The sequence below is a fragment of the Coturnix japonica genome, chromosome 26 (assembly GCF_001577835.2).
Source record: "Coturnix japonica isolate 7356 chromosome 26, Coturnix japonica 2.1, whole genome shotgun sequence".
In the NCBI taxonomy this organism is placed as follows: Eukaryota; Metazoa; Chordata; class Aves; order Galliformes; family Phasianidae; genus Coturnix; species Coturnix japonica.
This window is the reverse complement of record NC_029541.1, coordinates 2,276,124-2,292,868: the sequence shown is the minus strand read 5'-3', so window position 1 is coordinate 2,292,868 and position 16,745 is coordinate 2,276,124. Positions and strand designations below refer to the sequence as shown.

At 47.8% G+C, this 16,745-nt stretch overlaps 1 protein-coding gene across 26 annotated transcripts in view; it reads right to left on the bottom strand.

Annotated features, from left to right (window-relative positions):
• Positions 1-16,745, bottom strand: part of NFASC (neurofascin) — a 70,812-nt gene continuing 54,067 nt past the window's right edge. For 7 of the 26 annotated variants that reach the window (XM_015885019.2, XM_015885015.2, XM_015885016.2 and 4 more), the window contains 6 exons: positions 15,533-15,649; positions 14,112-14,267; positions 10,211-10,342; positions 9,683-9,752; positions 6,789-6,800; positions 1-4,356 (listed from right to left, as the gene is read on the bottom strand). In XM_015885019.2, coding sequence (XP_015740505.1) covers positions 4,125-4,356; positions 6,789-6,800; positions 9,683-9,752; positions 10,211-10,342; positions 14,112-14,267; positions 15,533-15,649 — 719 coding nt within the window. In that variant the 3' untranslated portion in view covers positions 1-4,124. The remainder of the gene's footprint in view (positions 4,357-6,788; positions 6,801-9,682; positions 9,753-10,210; positions 10,343-14,111; positions 14,268-15,532; positions 15,650-16,745) is intronic. The other 19 variants (XM_015885025.2, XM_015885027.2, XM_032449255.1 and 16 more) reach the window with 8 other exon arrangements.

The window sequence follows — 16,745 nt, the reverse complement described above, 5'->3', positions numbered from 1 at the left end:
TTCGGATATACATTTCTCATTGAAACAAGTGGGTTAACGCAAAGGTGTTGATTTTTTTTTTGCATTAAAAAAAAAAGGCAAATAAATACATAGAATATTTAGACCAACCAGGTGGTTTTACAGAGAGGACAGATGAGGATATATTTACAAATTAAAGGGAAACAAAAACAGTCCAATATTTTTCCTTCTGACGAGAGAGGAAGAAACGAACATTTAGAACGCTGTACTGCAAAGGAAGAAGTTGGTTTTGTGGGTTTGACACAGGGTTTGATCTGTGTTGGACAACCAAAGGCTGATGCCCACTTGCAAAGGACACAGAGACAGGTGATGCTGGGCAGGGGGAGCTGCTGGTGCAGCAGGGCGTTGTGTTAGGACCAGAAACTCACTGTTATTCTCTTCAATAAAACAGGTCTTAGTGCAAGAAATAGGAGGTGGGTGGGTTGGTTTTATTATTATTATTATTATTTTTACGTTTACATGGTTTGTTTATTTTTATTGCTTAACTGAAATTGTTTGCTGCTAGTACACAATTGAGCCTGGTACGGTTGATGTTATGTTGCAGGTTGAGGGCACAGCTCTGCTGGGACCTGCACTGAGGAGAGGTAGTGGATAGATGTGGATCTATAGGGTGGATAGGCAGTAGGCCTGATGGGGCATGAGATGGGTGAGATACAGAATGGTGTGTGCAGGATAGAAGGATGGATGGGCACCAGGATGAATGGATGGGCTATGGGATGGATGGATAAATAGGGAGCAGGGTGGATGGATGAAGTACAGAAGAGATGAGGAGAGCATGGGATGGATGGATGAGATACAGGATGAATGGATGAGATAAGGAATTAATGGGTTGTAGAATAGATGAATAGGACTTGCAAGGGATGTTACTGCGTGCCCTCACCCCAACCCCACAGCAGCTTGTTCTGCCTTGCCAGTTCTATCCTTGGAGGCAGAAGTGGCCATCTTGCAGGGACTTTCCTCTGCAAGAAGGCTGTGCTGTGTGAGGGTCTTGTGGGGGTGGGCTGTTGGTGTTTCCACAAGCAGGGTTTCAGGAAGGTTTGTACTGTCTCTCAGTGCTTCTTGCAGCACTTTTGTCCTCACTGCAACATCGCTTCAGGGAAAATAGGATCAGTATCAGCATTGCATCAAAGCAACAACCACTCTCTCCTGTCCCATGCCTGTGCTCCATGGTTGGCACCAGCTGGACGTGTATGCTTCTCCCTGCTTTTCATCCTCATGATGCATTTTCTGCACAAGAGGTGGCCAGAATGTGACCTGTTCCAAGAGGTCCTATAGGGATGGGCACTGCAGGGCCCAGCCCTGGGGCTGGCACAGAGCCTCCCCACAGCCCTCTGCTTGTCCCTGCTGAAACTTCAGGGCAACTTGCAAATGACATAGGTTTTGTTGTTATTGTTGTTGTTATTTTACTATAACTTCTGATTTTTGAGTAAATTTACACCCCAGAAGTACAAGCCCACAAAAATTACACTGAACCATTCATTCATGGGTCCTCATTGCCTTCCTTTCCTGATTGATCACAAGGAAGTTGCTGCTCAGACTTTGTCAGTGTTTCTGTGAGACCTTTTTGGGGGCTCACTGAAGCCACAGTGCACTGGGCAAGCATGGAAAAGCTGCAGGGTAAACACTGCCCAGCTTACAGCAAGATGCAAAGAGGTTAATGGCAGGACACAAACACCAGTGTTAATACAAATGGCACATAGCAGACACATGGCACAGCCTGCCCTGCTGCCAGGACTGATACCTCCTTGAGGGCTGGGGATGCTGTGTGGTACCCAAGGCTCCCAATTCCCACTGCAGAAGCTGCTTCTTTATAGCAGTGGCTGCAGGTTGCTTTCCCTCCAAGCTATACAGGTTCATACATACAGACAGCTGTGTGCTCAGGAAGCAGCCAGCCCCATAACTGAGAGCTGCATTATGTTTGGCTTAATGGGTTTGCTTAAGAACTGAAATGCAATTGTGGGATAGGCTGGGGATGCTCTCCTTAGAGAAGCCGGTGGTGGAAGCAGCAGGAATGGATCTGTTGCATGAGTGCTTTTACATGGAGGGTAGCAGCAGCACATGTGGCCCTACCCTACAAGATGACATTGGGAAGGACCCTGGCAGATGGCTCCTGTGCTGTCCTGGAGCCCCAGCTGTAAGGTTGGGGTCGGGGTGAGGTGCATGTCACCCGCCTGCTGACTGCTTGCATCCTGTTCTCTCCCATTTGCTCTGTTAATGTTGACCCGGTCCTGGCTCTCCTCCCCAAAGTGCAGGATCATTGTGCCATTAGCAGCTTCAAGAATGTGGCAAAGTACATCTGAGCAATCCCTATTAGTAATGTTCTCGTTAGCGATATGTCTTCGTAGCAAACCAGCTCGAAAGCCGAAAGAATAATTGCATTAATCCTATTGCGTTTAATCCATTAAGCTGAACAAAAACCCTCCTCCTTAGGAAAGAAACGAAAGAAAAAAAATCCATCCTAACATCATTCGACGTCTGAAGGAATCCGATCTCTTCTCAGCAAAGGTACCTTTGGTTTCAAAAGTGCAGGAAGTGGGAGGATACACACACAGCGTTGGCCACTAAGACTCTACCCTCTATAGGATCCATGCGTTCCCAGTTGGGAGCTATCCAGCGTCATACTCCTACTGCTCCCCGAGGCCATTGCGTTGGGGAGCGAAGCGGGGTGGGGGTTAGTGTCAGTTTGTTAAACGTCCTGGGACGTTGGAAGCTGTGTAAGGCATGTGAAGGAGCACTCCTATACGAGACGCTTTTGTTACAGTGTGTTTCCCAGGCTTGAATGTAAATTGCGTGGGGTTTTGATATGTAAAGAACAGCAGAGGCGAGTTCCGTGCATGTGGAAGCATCTCTCCAGGCTGATTGATTGAGGGGGATGGGGGAGGAAAGGCCACTGTAAGAAATTAGGGTTTAGCTGAGAATGCCCAACCTGGCACATACCTGCTGCTGGGGGGACCTCGGTGTCCCACTGCTGTTCCTGAGGGACATATGTCCCTGGTGTGCTGGAGCAGTGTACAGGGCAATAGTTGGGGTCCCACACCCCACTCCCAGGTAGTATGTCTCAGCCTGACCGAGTGGTTGGTGGCTTTCATTTTGTTTCTTAAAATAAGCCGTTTCTGGTCCCCTCATCCCTTGTTTGTACCGGTCCTGCTTCCACTCTCTCTTTGCTACATAAGATTTATGGAGTTGCCTTTAAAAGAAAGCAGGCATGGTCTGGGGAGGGGAATTTTCCCCCATCTTCTTACAAAGCAAAGGCTGAAACAAAATGTTTTGCCTGTGCTTCCTCAGGCAAGTGATGCGGTGAGCCAGCCTTGGTGGGCAAGTAGCTCTTAGCTGTACTGCAGCACATTCCAGCAGCTCCTCATCCTCTTGGGGTCCCCATGATTTGGGCCTAGTGGCCCCCAGGGCTCTGTCCCACAGTGTTGGAGACCCACACTTCTCAGCTTCAGTTGCTGCTTGATCTTTTAGGAAGGTTTGGAAGAGGCTGTAGACAAGGTGCTGCATGAGAATGGACATTGCTGTAATGCAATATCGCGTTGCCCATATAGAAACCACTCTCCTTCATACATTTTCAATAGGCTTGTTGCTCTGCTCAGCCCTTTTTCCTCCCCCAGATTCCCTTTTCCTTCCCACCCCCCGTTATCTGGAACCTTCCTATAAATGTAAAATTAAAAAAAAACAAACCAAAACTTTAAACTCCCTCCCAAAAGAAGAAAAAGGACATGGGGAGCCAAGTACAGCACTCCTGCATCCCTCCATCCCTGCGCTTCAGCTCTGATTCTGGCTACATCTACAACTCATCCACGCCTCGGGAGTCCTTGCCATTTACTTGTTTGCTAAGGATAAGATGGCATTGGCAGCTACCTGATCTGCCTGTTTGCTTAGATTATGTTTTTCCTATTTTTTTCCCCTTTTTCTTTTTTTTTCTTTTTTTTTTTTTTTTTTTTTTTTTTTTTTTTTTTTTTTTGTTTCTTTTTTTTTGTTTTGTTTTGTGTGTGTCATTGGTTGGTTTTCATTTGTATGTTGAGTTAGAGGCAGTGGCGGTGGTGGCTGTTTAACCTCCAGCCACTACAAGCCCCATAAGCTGTTCACGGTCCCATTGCGTTGCACTATGCTAATGAGTAGATAGCATTGACTGGGGACGTGGCTTCCGAGCTCTCATTGCCTTCTGTCTCCTCCTTGTCCTTTTTCACTGTGTACTGGCCAATGAAGGAGCCGTCCTCGTTGAACTGCCCTTCCCCACCCTCTCCATAGTCCACCAAGCTGTCGTCGCTCTCCTGCTGCTTTATCGTGCCATCCAGGGAGGTCTGGCTGTTGGGCAGTGGTTTGTTGTCTTCATCGCTGGTAGACAGAGACAAAATGAAGGTTGAGAGTGGGGCTTGCAAGGGATAAAAGCCAAGGGCTGGATATTCAAAAATAAATCCAGTGCGTGACTGTGCTGAGCTGAGAGTGCAGGAGGAAGGCACCGAGTGCAGGCAGCAGGTCATGGGGTGCCTGGTGCAAACCCAAGGTGGGCACATGGCCTCCATGAAGGAAGCCCATGGCTGGGTTTTGTGCTGTGGTTGGGATTTCTGATAGCCCAGCCCTGGTGGTTCTTGTTTTTAGGAAGCAGTTTTATAGAATCACCGTATCGCATTATATCCCAAGTTGGAAAGAAACCATAAGGATCACAGAGTCCAACTCCAGGCTCCACACAAGACTACCCAAAAGTCATAACACTTGTGTGAGAGCATTGTCCCAATGTTTCTTAAACTATTTGTATGACATACATTGCTCAGAGCAGTCCAACTGGATGTACATGATAAATATCCTTCCCTTGTCATTGCTCGCATCCTTTCCTTCTCCCTGCATTTTACCCAACCTTGGTGTAACCTTGGTTAAGTGAGGTTTGTTCCCAGCTTTCCTTGTGAAAACACACATTGTTTTAGACAGCTCCATGCAATGGGGAAAACTCAAAGCACTGCGAGGGGGCATGTACAGGATGCCAAGTTCTGTGCAGCTCCTGAAACTCATGGGAATTTACCTTTCCAAGCTTATTTCTGAGCATCTAAGCTTGTTTGCTCAATTCTTTATCCTTTTCTCTTTTTCACTGGAAAGATTAAGCCAGGTCACTGAAAAATAAATCGGCTGACCCACAAAAAACAATCTTTTAAAGAAACCTTTTAACAAAAAAAGATGGGGGAAAAGCTGTTTTCTCTCTGGAGGGCAAAGACTGGTATCTCATAAATAAAGATAGTATTGCATCGAGGACGAGAGGGTTGCTATATATAAAAATTAATTTTCATATCAGCTAGTCATTAGTTCGTATTTGAGCCTACATTCAGCATGCAAATTGTATAATATAGCTGAAGAGGTCGCTTACATACCTTGAGCATTTTTTTCTCCCTCATACTCCTGTCTCTATTTATTTTGGTTTGGTTTAGTCTTGCACCCAGCAGGCTTGCTCTCCTGCATGGCAGTCCACTCTGTTCTTGACTTTTATTAAAATTGATAAAAAATATGGGGCTATTTCAAAGCTGTACACGCAGAGTCATCAATCAAAGAAATGATTCAGCCTATTTTTTTTCATTTGTTTGCTTTTTTGGAAAAAAAAAACCCCAACCTCCCGTAGCCTCTTGAGTTTTGGGGCCATTTTTCATTAAAACAGCATCTCGGGACTCGCCCTTTGGGTAGGCAGCATCCACACTACGGTGCGTGGTCTTGGTGAGGGGAACAGGGAACGCTTTGCTTGGACCAAGGAGAAAAATGTTCCTTAGCGATGGGAGCAGCCAGGGAAGGTATTGGATCTCTTTGTGCCATTTAATTGATGGCATCAGCTCTCTGCAGTGGGAGATGAATTTGGTATCCCACGGCACAACTGGCAGCTTTTGTTCCGTGTTTCCTTCCATCAGCGCTTTGTGAATTAAGCAATGATACAAAACTAATGTTCCAGGCCTTGTGTTAACTTGGCATCTCAATAAATAATAACTTGTTAGCTTAGTAAGTGGCTCCTTTCTAGGGGGAAGAGAATTCAGCCTGCAAGCAGTTAGAAAGCCCAATTAATGTCAAGTAGAGAGTGGCAAAAACCAGATCCTTTGATCTGAAATACCCATTCCCAAGATTTGGGGTGGGTTGTGTTGAACTCGGATCTAGAGCCAGGTTTTCCCTAAGGTGGGCTCTACAATTCCGAGCTTCCCGTCAGTACATTTCCCTTGCCTGCCCTGGTTTTACCTCTCTCCAACATTGCTCATCCTGTTAGTACATTAGGAGGGCGAAGCAGATACTCATCAGCACTCTGATGCACTCTAACCCTGTTAACATGGATTTCTATGGGATTTGCTGATGGGTGCATTAAAGAAGCAGAGCACCCAGCTCAAATCCATCGAGGAAATGCCATCCTGAGTGGCTTAAATCATTGGGATGAGGGGAGTATGGAGCTAGGGGGAGGGTGCTGAGGGGTGATGCAGAGGATCCAGCCCTTCTGCCCATGTTCATTGTCAGCATCCACTGGTCCCACTACACATTAGGGATAGGTTTGGGATGAGAGTGACTTGGCTGGTGATGCCCATGGAGCATCTCCAAGCAAAAAGCATTGATGGGCACAGGGGTACTCTCATCCCCAGTGAGAGGTAGAGGAGTCGTGTCTAAAGTTAAGTGTTAGGTAGAGGCGAGTGTATGGGGACGGGATGGGCAGGGGGGGCTTTCAGCTATGAAAGAAAGAAATTGCAAAAAGGAGTAATTAAAAAAAAAATAAAAGCTAAATGTGCTGGAGTTCTGGCAGCACGTGGTCCTACCTTTCAAGAGACCTTCATGGTCCATGTGGATAGACCAGGTGAAAAGGAGAAGAAAGAATGGGAATAAAACAGAGAGAAGCAGAAAGAGCCTGATCAGAGAGAGATATGATGAGGTATGCATTTACAGGGGCAGTGCTAAAACCAAAATGAAAAGTCACTGCATTCCTCATGGAGCTCATTGCCTCGTTATACCAAATGGAGCCAATGGAATTGGACAGATCTGGAGGAGTCCCATCCCTGGGAAAGCTGATCTGGGAGAACACAATTGGCAGAGGCTAGGATGCTTGTGCTGGGCCAGGCACAAGCTGCAGGGGACCAATGCCATGCTGGGGGACAAACAACATGCTGGCTAGGGGTTGGGAGAAGGGACTGCTCAGCATCCCCTCTATCGCTTTGCTGGGCTTCCATGCTGGGGTCACATCAGTGCATGGTGTTGTCAACAGTTGACCCTATGCTTCCCCATGCTGGGCTGGGGGCAACCCTGTGTCTCCTGACCTGGTTGCTGCTGATCACAGTGCATTGGGGTGTGCCACCAGATCCCAACCTGAACCAGAGCTGCATGGATCCCAGGAGGTAAAACCACTCAACTTTCCCTTCCCAGTAGCCCGGGTTTCTGGTTGATTCCCCCCACGTGCAGCTTTTAAACATTTGGTATAATGAGGCACAGTCACTGGCACAGAACATTGTCCAAGGATAATGGTCTCCTGCTTTGAAAATAAGCTTCTCAGCTTAGCCTCTGCCCAGGAAAACCATTATTCTGTTAGTGGAACAGAAAGATGTGACAGTATCTCTTAATTATAGGCTGCAGAGATTTGAAAGTTGCATGCACAGGGCATTAAGGACGTGAGATATGATGAGAGCATATCAGACATGCTATGTGGAGGTGGGGAGGGAAACCAATGAAGAACTCACGTCAGCTCAGATCCTGTCCTTGCTTGAAATACTAATTGCTACCCTCCTTGAGCCTAGCATCGCAATCATTTTGAATCTTAATCAGCCAACAGCATTTCATATCAATCCTTCAAGTTCACCTTCCTTTCTGCCTCCTTGAGAGAACCTCCTACCACTTCTGTTCCTGATGGAGGGGCAGAGTTCAGGGTCTGCTTTGCTATTTCTCTTTGGTTGCTTTTTTTCCACATCTAGTTCATGGGATGTTGATGGAAAATGCAAGAGCATCTTGGGGCTTGGTATCAGCACTGCACTCAGGCACACCATCCCCCTACCCAGCAGGATGTAAGTACAGAATCCAGCTGTTACAGGGAGAAATCTTGTCTTGATTTGGTAAATCCACAACTCAGAGAGCAAGGGTCACATCCATGCCAGCAATGTTGCAAAAACCTCAGCTCTATGGATAATAACCCCAAAAACCCAAAGCAGGAACTTTCCAACTCCTGCTCTTTGGTCACTCCTATGTGAATGATATCTGTGTTTGCTCTTGTTGCCCTTCTATCTTCTGCATGCTCATGGCAGTGGGGCTCTCAATATGAGGTTGAGATTCAGCTAAGCAGGAGTTGCTGCATTGTAGGTTGGCCCAAGTATGGAAATAAGTGGTAGATTTTCTTGATCAAATTATTATTTTCTGTCCTAAGTGGTTTTATCCATAGCTTGAAGGTGTTGCCATTGCATTGTATGGATGGCAATGATGAATGATGACTTATTCCTAGAGTGTACCTATTTGGGCTCCCACTCATGTATATTTGTATTCTCTACTGGAAAACTGGGGAGCTTTGGTCTTGTGATATCCTTAGGAGAAAAACCTAATGTAGTTACTGTGCTACTAACAGTATAAATGGGATGGCATTGAGGAATGCAGTTGTTCTGCTTTCATTTATGCATCGTGAGCAGGCAAACCTATTCATTTTGCTCCCTCTGAAGTCTTTGGTGGAACATGTGTGAGTTGTTACATCCCTCACTGAATTGTAAGTAAATTCTTCCCATCTTGGCTGCATCAATTCGTAATGCTAGGAGTGCTGGTAATGACATAGGGTTTAATTAACCCCTGTTTTGAAGTCAGGAGGAAGAACTCCCACCAGACTAATTGGGCTGTGGATCCAGCTCTGATGGAAAGGTGCATTTAAATTCTTTAGCAAAAGGCAGAGCACGCAGTAGGTGCTCAGAGGGCAAACTGGGTGTACTGTAAAACATCCCTGTCATCTGTCAAGTGTGGGCGATCCAATGAGACCTGACACATTACCTGTTCCTGCTCCCTGGAGGCAGGCAGCAGCGGGGGCACTGAAACAGCTGTGGGATGCTGATCCCTCTCTGAAATATCCTAGGAGCTTTTCCAGGAGGAAAAATGGGTGCTGCTCCGACCAGGATGACTTTGTACTCAAAAGGGGCTGCCCGGAGGTGGGGGGAATCAAAGTGGTTTGGGCAGAGTCACTGCTCAGCACTCCAGGGGCTGTTTGAGAAGGGTTGCCCTGGGGACCTTAGAGCAAAGCCTTGCTTTGAAGCCAGGCAGACCCTGGGTGAGTGAACCTGCATGATTTCAAGTCTGTTCTTAGCATGACTTTGGGCACTTCTTCCTTTATGAGCAGGAGAGAGGCTGAGCTACGGGGTGATGTCCCTGAGGTATCCACAGGATGCTTCAGGAGTTCACTCTAGCACCTTTTCCATGTGTGATTTGTAAGAGCCGTGTCCTGAGTCACAGCATGCCAGCTCTGCCTGGATTGACCCAGGTACAAACCTTTGCAGCCAACTCATTGCTTTAGGAGCTTTAGGAAACGTTTCCTTTGGCAGAGGACTTGCAGAGAAAATGAGACAGGAGGAGAAAGGTGGGAGAAATAACTGAGAAGGCTGTGTGGCTCCGTGGGGCAGCAGAGGGGGAGAGCAGTGAGGGCTGTGATGGGGCTGATGGGGGGTGTAGGTCTATGGGTCCATGCCAGGGAGCATACCTGTAGTCGAATGAACCATCTTCTACATTCTTGTCTTCAGGATTCAGATGCTCATCTTTGTTGTCACGCACTGCAAGCAAACACATCCCCAGCATCCCCATTAATAGGGAAGGTGAATTGCCTGCAGGGTGGAGTGCAGCTGGGTGGGCTTGCAGGCTGCTCCCCAGACCTCCTGCTGCAGTGGCACCCGGGTACTGGCACACAATGGAAACTGACTTTTCCTAAGTGCTGTCTTTGCTTTGCAAAAATTTAATGAGCTTTGTTTTTCTGTCTAACAGAGAGCTCTTTCTGGATGTGGCTGAGTAGATTTGCAGAGCAGAGGTGGGGTCAGACAGAGCAGCAGCATTCGGCTCCCTGCACGGCACAGAGCCCTTGCCCACCCTTTAATTAACTAAAATGCTTCCCACTAATAACAGTGTTCTCACTATGGAAAAGGGAAAGTGATTGAAATCATGCACATGTATCAGAGCAGCAGTTTGACTGCCTCTGAAGCCGACAGTACAAAGGCTTGCCCCGCAGCCCTCTTACCTGGATATTTCCCTCCTCTGCTCCTCTTAATGAAGCAAACAATTAGCAGAATGAGGACCAGGAGAGCGATGGCACACATGAGCCCGATGAACCAGCCCTGGGTCGCGATATCCACGTGGTTCTTGGTGTAAGCTGGGAGGAAAATGGAGAAAGGAAAAGGCTCTAAGGGGAGGTCAGGACAGCAGGGAGAAACAAATGACCAGGACTCAGTCCACGTTATCTGTAGCACTGCATTTGTGTGTGTGTATGTGTGTTTTCTGGGTTATCTGACGCCATAGCACAGGGATCTGTGGCTTTTTTAATGGTGGGTCAACTCAGCATTTTAGCAGGGGCTACAAACAGCGAAGGGTCGCAGCGTAAAGGAAAACCTAGCAGAGACTGGTGAGAAAAGGCATTGAAAGTAATGGCAAAAGAAGCTGATCTTGCAAATCCTGTGCCTGAAAGCAACCCTGAAGGTCTGGGATCGAGGTGCTCAAAGATAAAGATGCAATCCTGGCGTGCATAGCTTGGCCAATGTATGAGCAAGCAGCAGGTGCAGAGCTCTGGGAGGTCATAGAATCATAGAACAGACTGGGTTGGGAGGGCCTTAAACATCATCAAGCTCCAACCCCCTGCCATGTGCAGGGTTATCAACCACTAGATCCTCAAGGAATGTCCCAGGTTGCTGAGATGTGGTTTGGGAACGCTGGAATGTCATTGTACCATGGAGTGGTAATGCTGCTGGGTGTGACACTGAGCAAGGAGAGGTGTTCTGCTCATGTAGCCATGCCCTGCCATGCTGTGTGCAATGCCTGTGTGCGGTCAGACCGGCACATCTGTCTCCTATAAATAGCAACGAGCTGCCATTCTCGGGCTCTCATTGACACACGCTTGGTATTCAGCAAGACAGAGTGGAGGAGAAAATAACCTTCAGCACAGCGGGGGGCTGAGAGCAACCAGGCTGTGAAGCAGATAGAGCGGTGTTCCTGGAGTAAGGGAGCTCTGAGCTGGATGGGATCAAATCAGGGGTTTAGTGTGGGGGGGTTTGCCCCAAATGGAAAGGATGGAGCATTTCTTTGTGCCAAAAAAGCAATCTGAAACAATGGGATTGCTGCTGCTGCTCCCTGATATTCGCACCGTGGAGTTCTAGGGAGGGATGTGCTGCTGCTTCCAGACTTTGCCTCGTTCAATTAGATGAGTCAACTCCAGCCAACAAGACCTGGGAGGCAGCTCACGCAACCGTCTTGTGGAGCTGCCTTGAAATAATTGGATTTAAACCCACCATCCTCTGCACCGGGAGCAGTAACAGAGAGTGAGCCCTTGGACAGCACACTCAGTACGCTTCCTATTATTCCTCCCAAACTCATTCTTTCCAAACAGACTTGAGATAACAGGTGCTTTCCTTAAGATGAAATCTGAGCCACGCTGTCAGCAGATAATTGCAGCCAAACCACGACGCAAAGAAATCGCAGATAAAAGAGGAGAATGAGATTGACAAGAAAGTACCATTTGCTAAAGAAATGATGTTGGATGCAGAACACTCGGTGCTGCTTTTTGGGTGGGAGGGTGCTGCCTTGGCTCTCTTTTATTGCTTTTTCCTTTAATACTGCCACTTTCGGTATTTAAAACAACCTGAGCTGTGTAGATGGACTGTTTGTAGTCGAGAGAATGAGATTAGAACAGAGAGGAGGTGAGAATTGGATTCAATTAACTCAAGTGCTTGAGGAGGAAAGAGAAACAGAGCTCTACTGGAGAGATTTGAAATGGGAGGAGGTGGTTTTAGCAGCCTTGGTGGGGTCTGCACAGAAAGCAGCGCCAAGGGAGAATGAAGGGCTCTTCAAAGCTCCCAAGGGGTGAGTTCTATGCTGACCAAGGCTGAGCTGTGCATGGAGGGGATCCTGCAGCAGGACTGTGGCACTGCATGCCATGAAGGTAGGGGTGTCATTCATTGCCATCCTTCCCCAAAAAGCAACACGTGCCGACAAATCATAGTCACAGCAATCTTGTTTTTTTTTCTGGAGTAAACGAGTGACTGTCATTGCAGCATTTGGAAAGAGAAGGGTAAGCACACGGCTGTCAGAGAGAACGTTCTGATTTGTGTTAATGTAAGGCCGACGCCAAGGGTAAATAGTGGCAAGCAGCTGTGGCATCGAACAGCTATCGATCTGAAATGCAACTGCAGCAGCTTTTCACTTATTTATTTATTTAAGAGAAAAGTAATTATAATCTTGTGGCAGAAAACGTGTTACCCAACAGTCGCGCTTTATACGCCAATAGCAAAGCTTGACTGTATTCTGACAGCAGACCAGCAAAAAATTTATGTCACGTTTGTGAAGCAAATGGATTGTGTGAAGCCCAGCTAGCTGCAGTCCTGCTCAGATCCCCCTTCAGCGTTTTACATTCCTTCTTGTATTTAGAAGACGTCTTTGCATTAAGCTATACTTGTAGTTTAAATGCCATTTACTATTGGGAAGAGCTCTTTTGGGATATTGAGCTGTCAAGTTAAGCAGAAGAGAAGGCGTGGTGTGCCTGGACCTCTTATTTATCTGCATTCGATCTGAAGAACAGCTATTTGGCAAACATTACAACCAACAAGCAAAATGAACAGGGCTCTCTTGATCACCAGCATCCCTGCGGCGTGTGATTGTCAGCGGGGGCTGAGCTCCTGTCTCAGCAGAATCTAGCAGTGAAAAATGGGCAGGGATGGAGCTGTGGGGACAGGGTTGGGTGGTCCCTGTGCATTGTCTCAGTAACACCACTAGAAACCCATAAATTACAGCAGATAGCCATGCCTGCATCAATCAGCCAAGGAGGTGACCTCCTGTTCTAATGATTTCCTGCCCCGTGGTGCTGGTGGTCCTCCGACCTAACACCCAAAGTGGGAGAAAAGCAGCAAGAGAAGAGAAGAGACGGGTCCAAGCTGGGGAGCAGTGATGCAGAAGGGTATTGCATGGTATGGGTGAGGGGGCTGCAGCCTGGGGGCAATTTCTGAGTCAGTCTGCAAGCAGAAATTGGGGGTGCTGCACATCCTCATGGAGAGGCAATATCAGCACTGGGTAGTGTTGGACACTCTGGATTACCAACAGCTGCCCTCTGCCCCTGCTTAGCACACCAAGGAATTATTTGATGGAGCAATGCCTTGCTAGCACATGGGCTGCAGGTGCATGGAGTAAGGTGGGGAGAGCTGCTGCTGTTGCAGCCTTCCTTTGCTAGGAACAAACATTTTGCTCCTGAGCAAAGATATGGCTTTTTGCTTCAGCTCTCCATCACGCTGCCAGATCTCAGCAAAGTAATCTCAGTTCTCTGAAATCTCAGCCTCTACCTACTGCAGCGTGGGCTGCTCCGGTGCTGCTCACACAGCTGCTGTGCAGAGCTGAGCCCTCTGCTTGGACAGCATTGCACACAGATTCCTACGGCACAACCCACGGGCGGACACAAAGGGAAACCCAGGCGTCGTGATTTACTGACACTCATCGTGTGTCAACAGGGATGCTTTAGAAATGCATAAAGCCTGATTGAGTGCCTGTGGAAGTCAGTAAGGCTCCTTCAGTGGCATTCAGTGGGCAGTGTAGGAAGCCCATAATTAGGAAGCTCTAAAAATCACTGAGGTGATAAGCCTGGAAAATTGCTTGTGCAATTAAATGCAAAGTTGCTGAGGGAACGTACCTTGCCTTTCACCGAGCTGAAGAGCCATTGCCTGCACCACGTGTGGCTGTGATGCCATCCCCAACCCATGCGCAGTGCCACGAGGTGCATGCACGTGCTCCTCACCCTGATTCAACCCCTTCCTTTTGCCCTTTGTTCAATGCAGTGAGGATGCTTGGGTGGCTCCTTAAGGGTTGTGCTTAATACCCTCCCTCCACCACGCCGGTGCCACCCGTGGGGACGCAGTGACATGCAGTGGACACGCAGCCCCGCTCACCTGAGCTGGTGGTAAAGGTTATGTACGAGTGCTCGCTGGGGCTAGACCATATGGGGAACACCCACAGCTTGTACACCATCCCCGGCGTCAGATTGGCCAGCTGCACAGAGGAGGGGGTCTGAGCTTTAACGGGGATAGATTTCTCTGTCTTGTTACCTGAGAAACAGAAACCGCACATCAAAGCCAGCCGCGGGAGGTGGCTGTGCTGGCACCGCGGGCGTTGCGTCGTGCTGGCCTGAGCCACCAAGCAGAAATAATACAGCACGGTGGTCAAGGGGGCTATGAGCAGTGCTGTGATTATCCCTCGGATAGGAGGCAGCTAGGCAGGGAGGTGGTTTGCTGCATCCCTGCTTGCTGTACTTAAAACGATGGATAGCTGATCAGATTTCTCCCTACTCTTAAGACCTGACAGATGCTTTATCTGCCCAGCCGAAGGTCTGGGTGTTTGAGTGCTTATAACAAAGATTTGCTTGGTCCCACTCAGCTGTTGTGCTGTGAGATGAAGGACCAGCTCCTGTGCTTAGTGTTGTGCCTGCAGTTTAAAGATGCTTTCTATGGGCTGGATGCTGCAGCCCAGCTGGGCTGGGAGGAGGTGAGTTGGGAGATGGGATATTTGGCCTTTAGAGTTTGGACATCCAACGTGTATCCCCAGTTGTGGGAAATGGTTCAGAAGGGGGAAAATGGTGTCCTTCCCTGTTGTGATAACAAAGGCTGCAGAGCGAGAGCAGGCACTGGTGGTGCCTCCCAAGCTGGTTTAAGTAAGCAGCAACGTCAGCTCTCAGTGTGTGACCAGAAGTGATTTGCTGTTGATGACTGTGTGCAGTTGGTTTGTTTAAAATGCCAATTTAAGATCGATGTGCCATACAATAAGGCTGAAATGGCTGGGAAATAAAGACAGAGATAAGCAGCGTTCATCGCTGCCTATCTACAAGAAATCCAGACCAGCACGTAAACGCCTGTTCTAAACGAGCACTAAAAGCAGATATATCAGCTTGAAGTTTCCAGACTACGGACAGCCTTACAATTGCAAGAGACAAAGATATCCGATACGGCAGGAGGTTTGGAGTCATAGGTGATTCTGCCAGCTCCAGGTTCAGCAAGCCCTACTCCAGAGATGTATAACCCTACCCTCCAATTTGTATAGATCTGATCTGTTTTCTATGAAAGATTGTTCCCCTTTTTATACGTACAAGTGTATCTATTTCAAGTCTCCTTATGCTGAGACTGTGTGTAGCCCAGCTCCACAAACAGCCCCCAGATAAACAGCTGTGCTCATCTATGGTTCATGAGTATGAACGTCTTACAACCATGAGCACAAGGAATTCACAGTAATTAAGAACTAGCAATTGCAGCCTTGGGAGCTGGCAGAATCTCCAGCGGCATCACCACCCTATAGATTCCCCACGCGATCTGATGCTTACTGGTGATATACTTAACCACAAAGTCAGTTCCTGCAGAGTAATTGTGGCTCCAGGTGATGTTTGCCCAGTTACTATTAGCCCAAGCTCTTATGTCCCATATGGACGATCCATTGGTGGCTGGTGGATAGGTTAGAACAGGAGTTAGTATATTGGATTATACAGAGATGAGAGCTCACCTAGCATCCAGGATTGGTAAAATCTTATAAAATCAGCCCTAAAATTAACGTTTCAACCTTAACCTGAAGATATAATTGTTTCCTATGAGAACTTCTACTTCATAACATTGGAGGAAGTTTGATATCTCATGGCACGTTGGGATTTAAGTCCAACTGCACTCAATTTATCTCAGATATTTTGGCTCCTGTGACAATTCTGTGTGGATTTTGGTCCATAGGGAAATCTCCTGGCTATACTTGTGCCTAAACCAACACGGGAGATCCACGCTTGAGCGCACACAGCCGCACTGCCACAACTGGGAGCAAATGCTTTCATCTGACTGGGGCTCAGACAGCCAGTGGGGCAATGAAGTCACTCGTTTCTGATTTTGAAGCTGAGGATTGTCGACATTGCTTTGGAGAGTGGATGAACTTCTATTTCTGGTGAAGTGGAGCTAATCCACTCCTTAGCATGAGTGCGTGTCCCATCAGATGCATCACACCTCCGTTTTGCTATTAATGTTGTTTACTTAGGGGGTGCAGCTCCAGTTTTGGGTTGGCAAAGCACAGATGAGTGCCTTCCATCCCTGCAACAGGGACAGCTGTGAGACATTTAGGGTAGGGGTTGGAGTCCATGGTAGAGCAGTAGGGGTCTCTCTGTCTGCCCGCATTAGGGTCAGGCTCTGGGCTCACAGCCCTGGGGCCATTTGGGACTCTCACTGTTTCTCTGCCTCCTTTCCTCCTATTTTCTCTCCAGCTCTTCACCTGGTCTCAACAAGCAATACCTCCCATGTGCTTGCTGAATAGTGACCATGTTCTGGTAACCATTTTGTGAACCTGCTTCCATGCTATGGCCTCACTCATACTGCTTGAAGTTGCATCTTGCTATCTCGTTTTAAACTGTTTTTGTTAGGGCAGCACACATCCATGCCCGTGTTCCCTTTGCATTTGCCCCTGGGAGGGTTAAATGCCATGAGCCAAAGCACAAATCTCTATTCCCTCAGTCAAGATGGAATCCTTAAAGAGCAAACTAATACAGAGGAGGAGATGTGCTGCAG